The sequence below is a fragment of the Monoraphidium neglectum genome (assembly GCF_000611645.1).
Source record: "Monoraphidium neglectum strain SAG 48.87 unplaced genomic scaffold scaffold03636, whole genome shotgun sequence".
NCBI lineage: Eukaryota > Viridiplantae > Chlorophyta > Chlorophyceae > Sphaeropleales > Selenastraceae > Monoraphidium > Monoraphidium neglectum.
The window spans coordinates 1-5,929 of record NW_014009993.1 but is presented as its reverse complement, the minus strand read 5'-3'; the positions used below and the strand labels follow the sequence as shown (position 1 = coordinate 5,929).

The following is a 5,929-nucleotide window of genomic DNA, read 5'->3' as shown; positions in this document are numbered from 1 at the left end:
CCGCCAAGCTGGCCAGCGGGCTCGTGTCCACGGTGTGGCACGTACTGGATGATATGGTCATAGCCCCCAGCCTCAACGAGTTCATGGCGCAGCAGAATGCGCAGCAGGGCGGCGCCGCAGACGGCCCCGGCGCCGGCGCTGGCGCCGGCCGCGGCCTGCCGCGCGCCGCGCGGCGGTAGGGGCGCGCGGCGGTGCGCGGCGGGGCTGGGCAGCCATGTGCGCAGCCGCGTCTGCAGATGCACGCTGCGTTGCCTTGCCTTGAGCGCCCGCTTTTGAGGGGGAGACTGATGCCATCGTGCGCGACCGCAGCGGCCGGGATTACGTCCGTTTGGGGCAGCGGCGGGGATTCGCCCGCACTGCGGCACTGCGGCCTCCTGCGGGTTGCGCCAAATGGGGCGCACTGCCCCATTTATTGCCCCTTTTATCAGCAGCCACCCTTGGGATTCAAAGGGCTGCCACCGCAGACCCCCTTCGTTTCGCTCCCTGGCCGCCTGCTTTGGACTAGACCGGACCAGAGCAGGTTCCTGACGCCAGGCGCAGCACTTGAGCATTGCCCACTTCCCTCGGCTGCACGTTTCATCGCGGTCAATTGCATTATTTGGCTCCTGTCGCTGCAGCTTCCTGACTGCTTCAATTTGAAGCGCTGGCCCCCCCCCATTAGCAGGCTGCATGTTGGTAGCGTGCTGTCGTGCACACTTGTCTTGTGTGCTGATACCGGCTGCCCTCCGCACGCGGCCAACCATCGAGCGGCATGCCAGGGAGCGTGTAACCAAAGCCTGGTCACGATGATGCGCCAGCGGGCAGCCTTCGAGCTTCTAAACATATTGATGCGCGCCCCGGATTGCCACGCCAGCGCAACAAGCGAGCGTGCAGCGGCTGGCAGCGGTCAGGGGCCGGCAGCCCCGCCAGCCTTGGCGGCGGCTGCGCGCGACGCTCCGGGGACCCGAGGTATCAGCGGGGCCACCACTTGCGGCCCGCCCGGCCGCCTGCTGCGGGGCTCTGACGGCTCCGCCAAGCACCATTGACTTGCGCAATAAGAAACAGCTGGGAAGCCCGCAAGGACTGAGGCTGCTTGAACGGTTTGAGGAGAGGTCGCCAGGCCACTCCAGGTGCGTGCAAGTGCGCCCGCTCAAGCCCACCCGGCCGCCTGCGTCCGACTCAGCCCACGGCCGACGGTCGCAGCGATGCGCTCGTGATGCTGCTGCCCCTCGCTTGGCGCGGCGCCTTGGGCCCGCCGCCGTCTGATGACTCACAAGACGCCCTGCAGGGGGGTCGCAGCGGGCGGACGGATTGATAAAAGGTCTTAATATTCGCGCACACCACCTGGGCAGGTCAAGCTGACATCATGTATGTGTTTGAGCTAGCGCAGCCGCGTGCAGCAAATATGTTGGCCATCTGCCGAGGCGTTGGCCCCACAGTGTGGCCCGTTCGGCGCCCCACACCCCGCGGTCGCCTGCGCGCAGCCCACCTTGGTGCCCCGCCGCCCGCGGGCAGCGCCCCGTGCGTCCCCGACAGCCGCCGCGCCATCGTCCGCGGCAGCGCCGGCAGCGCCGGCAGCGGCTCAAGCGTGATGGGCGCGACGCGGTCCCAGTGGCTGCGGGGCACGCCGGCACCAGTCAGGTATGGCGGCACGCCTTCCTCCCCCCAGCCTGCCGTGGGCAGTGGGCTCGGCCTGCTGCCAGAGACAGACCCAGGAGCTGACCGCTGCTGCTGCTGCTGCTGCTGCTGCTGCTGCTGCTGCTGCTGCTGCTGCTGCTGCTGCTGCTGCTGCTGCTGCTGCTGCTGCTGCTGCTGCTGCTGCTGCTGCTGCTGGGCCGGCGGCGGCACCGCGAGCATGAGCATCACCTGCCGCGCCCCCCACCGCGCCGCCGCCGGCGCGGCGCCCGCGCCCGGCCCGCACAGGTACGCCAGGGCGCGCGGCGCGCCCGCGGCAAGCAGAGCTGCATGCTGCCCGTCATCTAAGGCCAGCAGCCCCAGCACCTCCACCGCCGCAAGCATCGCCTCCGCCTGTCCCTCCTCCAGCCCCGCCGCCTTGCCGCCCCTGCCCTTCCGGCCCGCACCCCCGCCCAGCGCGCCCGCGGACGCGGGGCCGCCGGGCCGCTGCCGGCCCGCGCTCGACCCGCGCGCCTCGTCCGCGCCGTTTTCGTCAATGCCGCCCTCTGCATCAGCCCCCTCCTCGCTGCCCTCCCTCACCAGCCCCAGTGCCGCGGCGGGCGCGCCGTCGGCGCCGCCGTCCTGGCGAAGAGCGGCGCCGAAGCCGGCGTCGCAAGCGGCAGCCGGGGGGTCGCCCCAGGGCGGCAGGCGCTCCATGCCCGGGGGCGGGCCGCCCGGGCCCGTGCACATGCGCAGCAGCGCGGGGATGGCGCTGAGCTGCGTGCAAGGAGAGGGGGAGGTATGCGAAGCAGGCAGCAAGGTGGGGGGGGGGACGCCTTCAATGCTGTGGGTCTCCCAGGATTGAGGGAGCATCAGGCTGGCGTCGATTTGCGCATCCTTTGCGTCCACTTTGCCATCGTCATCATCACGCCCCAGCGATGGGCGCCGTGTGCCGCTCCGATCTTGCGAGTGTAGATCGCGGCCGCACTTCAAGGCCCAGCAGGACGCCCAGTCAGCCTGCGTTTCAGCCTCCCGTTATGAACACCGCACAGGATCACCGCGCACCTGCGCCACGGCTTGCGCCCGCTCCAAGACCGCACGCTTTGGTTCGTCTCCCCACTCAGCAGCCGCGCGCTCGATCGCCGCAAGCGCGCCGCCGGCGTCCCCAGCGTCTGCGCCATTCGGCTGCAGGCCGCGCACCGCCGTCTGCCGCGCGGCCTGCGGCCCGGAAGCCTGCTGGCCCGCGCCCGCGCCGGCTGCGACGACCCCCGGCTTGCCGGGGTCGCCCGCGCCGCTCTCCGGCCGCGAGCCCCCGCCGCCGCCGTCGGGGCCGCCCATTGCGCCGCCCGCGGACGGGGCTGCGCCCGCGCCCGCCGCCGACAGCGGCCGCTTGGGGGAGGCCCCGCCGGACGTGCTCGCGCGCGGCTGCTTGCCCGTCGTCGCCCCGAGCTGCCTGCCGCCGCCCTGCCGCTGCTGCGGGGTCGGCGGCGCCATCCACGCGTGCAGGCAGCCGGCCGCGTGGGCGCGCGCCGCCAGCGGCAGCCCCTCGCACCGCAGCGCGTCGGCAAGCGCGGGCAGCGCGCCGGCTGACACGAGGGCCTCTTTGAACGCGGGGTCCGCGCCCAGGGACGCGGCGAGGCGGTGCAGCGCGGAGAGGGCAGACGACCTGGCGCGCCCGCTGGCGCCGCGGTGCCGAGTCACCTAGGCGGCAAATCCATGGGTATCAGCAGGGTATGGGTGTGTGCAATCTGGGTCACTGACGGGTCATTTATGATCACATAGGACATGAGATCCCTTCCTTCCTGCCGGTGGGGCCGGTCACGCGCCTTGGGAACTCACAACTGGCTGCTGGTGGGCGCGCGCCGCCCCGCCTGCGAGGCGTCGCACCTGGACCAAGGCGGCGAGCCCGCCCGCCGCCACCAGCGCCCGCTGGAGCGCCTCCGCCGCCGCCGCGTCCGCCGGGCTCGCCTCGCCGCCGCCGCCGGCCTCGCCGCTGGCGGGCGCCGCAGGGCCGGCGGCCAGCAGGTCGATCGCCGCGGCCGAGCTTGCCGCAGCCGCGCGGCCGCCCATCAAGGGCAGCTTCTGGGTTATGTCGAGGGCAGCCAGCAGGGGCTGCAGGTCCCATGACAGCGCGGCGCGGTGCACGCGCGGCCGCGTTTCAGGCGCCTCAGCGAGGGCCAGGAGAAGATCTGCGGTCGCAAGAGCAGCATTGAACGGGCTCTGTTTCCGTGCTGCCGAAAGGGGAGGAGCACGGGCTTTCATTTCGTGGCTGCTCGCTCCGCTTTGCTTGTGAACATGTGGGACAGGGTTGCATCCCAGCTGAACCCCGCGCGGCGCACCCGCGGCGGCCGCCGCGCAGCTGCTGCCCCCGCCTGCCAGCGCGCCGTGCAGCGTCGCCAGCGGCGCCGGCCGCGCGCCCGCCACCGCCTCCCTGTGCTGCGGCGGCCCCCGCGCGAACGCCGCGAGCAGCGACAGCGCCGCGGCAGCCGCGGGCTCGTCGGCGCCGGCGGCGGCGCGCGCGCAGGCGTCGACGGCGCCGGCCTTGAAGGCCTCGTCTCGGCGCGCCTCGCCAGCGTTGACGTAAGACAAGAGCCAGAGGGCGGCCTGCGCCTTGGTGGCCGGGGCGTCTTTGGCTGTGGGGGACGCCAGCAGCTCCACCAGCCCCCCGACATTGTTCGCCAACTCCCACTGCGGGAGAGGCGCCGGGGTTGCGGGGGAAGCGGTCGCGATGACGACCGAGTGTTATGTTGAAAATGGGGCACTATTCCGCACGCAAGCTTTGAGGGTGGGGATAGCTTGGGCGCATCGCGCGCGCGTGCAGCACGCAAGGCCAGGTATGCGTTCTGTGCGTCGTGCTTGCCTGCTCTTGCGAGAGGTTCTCTGGCTTGGGAGGCAGCGCCTTTGCCTTCTTTGGTGGCATACTGCCTCCTCTCACGCCGTCTAAAATGTATTATGCAGTACGACACAGCACGCCACGAGAATTTCAGACTTCTATGGGCTTAGAACTTCAAACTGAGTGGTATTTACATATACATATGTGCTTATAGTTATATGATTCCTTGCCGTTCCCACGAATGCCCGATCACCTCCCGGCACCGCAAAAAGATATCCGCTGCCTGGGGCTTGCGTGCGTCCGCCTCACGCATGAAAAGCATGCCACTATATCAGAGAACTCCTGTGGCGTAAGGCAGCGTTGCCCAGGTAGCAGGTCAAAGCGACAGTTTCTTACAGGCTGATGTAGCAGGCACAGCGCGCATGAGCTATCCGTCTTATCCACGGTGAGGCGATCGCGAATATTTCAGCCGGCAGCAACGCAGCGCGTGCACTGCAGCCGATGCAGCAGCAGCAGGCTGCGGCCGATGCAGCAGCAGCAACAGTCCTGCGCCGCGCCCAGGCGGGCCGCAGCAGCGGCGCAGGACTGCAGAGGCCAGCAGGACGCTGCTCGTCAGGACGGGCTGCTGTGTGCCCGTGTGTGGGTACGCGGCAGCAAGGCAGCTGATCCGACGATCACACACATGTCCCAGGGTCATGGCATCGCCCTCATTACCCCGTCCGCCCTCCAACCAACAGCGCGCCCCGCGGGCCAACAAAAGCTCCTCTCAAACGCCCGCCGCCCCTCCCCCCACCAGCGCTTGGCAGCTGGGGCCTCAGAGCCTCCCTCGATGATGCGAATGGTGGCGAGGACCATAATGGAGGCGATCGGCGGAGACCCAACCGACGCGGCCGCGCCCGGCGCCGCCGCCCCCGCCTTTCTCCCGCGGTCCCCGCTCTCGCCCGCCGTGGCGGCCGCCGCAGCCGCCGCCGTGCCCGGATCGCCAGGGCCGTCGCCTATGGGGCCGTCGCAACTCGCGGCGGGGGAGCTTCTCGGGCCGGCGCGGCAGCGGGTGACGTCGCTCCACAGGAACATAGCTACCAATGAGCGGACAATATCCGAGCTCCGCGCCCAGCTCCACGCATCCCTGGCGGCGCACTCGCAGCAGCTCACCGCCGGCCTGACCCAGCTGCTCGCGGACAGCCTCAGCCGCCCCTCCTCGGCGCTCGCCTCGGCGCCTGCCTCCCCCTCTCCGGGTTCCGACCCCGCCGCCGCCGCCGCGCGCGAGCGGCGGCGGCAGCTGCGGCTCGAGCGCGAGCGGCTGCTGCAGCAGCAGCTGCGGGAGTCGCTGGCGACTCACTGCTCCCAGATGACTCATGGGCTGTCGGGCATCCTCGGCGCGTCAGCCGCCGCGCAGGATGACGCCCGCTCCGTCGCATCCGGCGCCGACGCCTGCGACCCGGCGCCGACCTCCGCCCGCGCCACCCAGACCGCCACGCCGCCGCCGGCCTCGCCGCTCGGCCC

At 71.1% G+C, this 5,929-nt stretch overlaps 2 protein-coding genes across 2 annotated transcripts; one reads left to right on the top strand and one right to left on the bottom strand.

The window, feature by feature from the left end:
* Positions 1-853: 853 nt before the first annotated feature.
* Positions 854-1,025, top strand: MNEG_13123 (hypothetical protein; the record flags this gene model as incomplete). The annotated part of the gene is made up of 1 exon (XM_014038406.1): positions 854-1,025. A coding segment is annotated over one exon (172 nt), but the record flags the coding sequence as incomplete, so codon positions are not given.
* Positions 1,026-1,158: 133 nt separating this feature from the next.
* Positions 1,159-4,739, bottom strand: MNEG_13122 (hypothetical protein; the record flags this gene model as incomplete). Its single annotated transcript, XM_014038405.1, has 6 exons — positions 1,159-1,261; positions 1,469-2,370; positions 2,659-3,294; positions 3,481-3,782; positions 3,933-4,281; positions 4,680-4,739. The coding sequence occupies 6 exons, from the start codon at positions 4,737-4,739 to the stop codon at positions 1,159-1,161; spliced, it is 2,352 nt and encodes a 783-aa protein (XP_013893859.1).
* Positions 4,740-5,929: the final 1,190 nt, after the last annotated feature.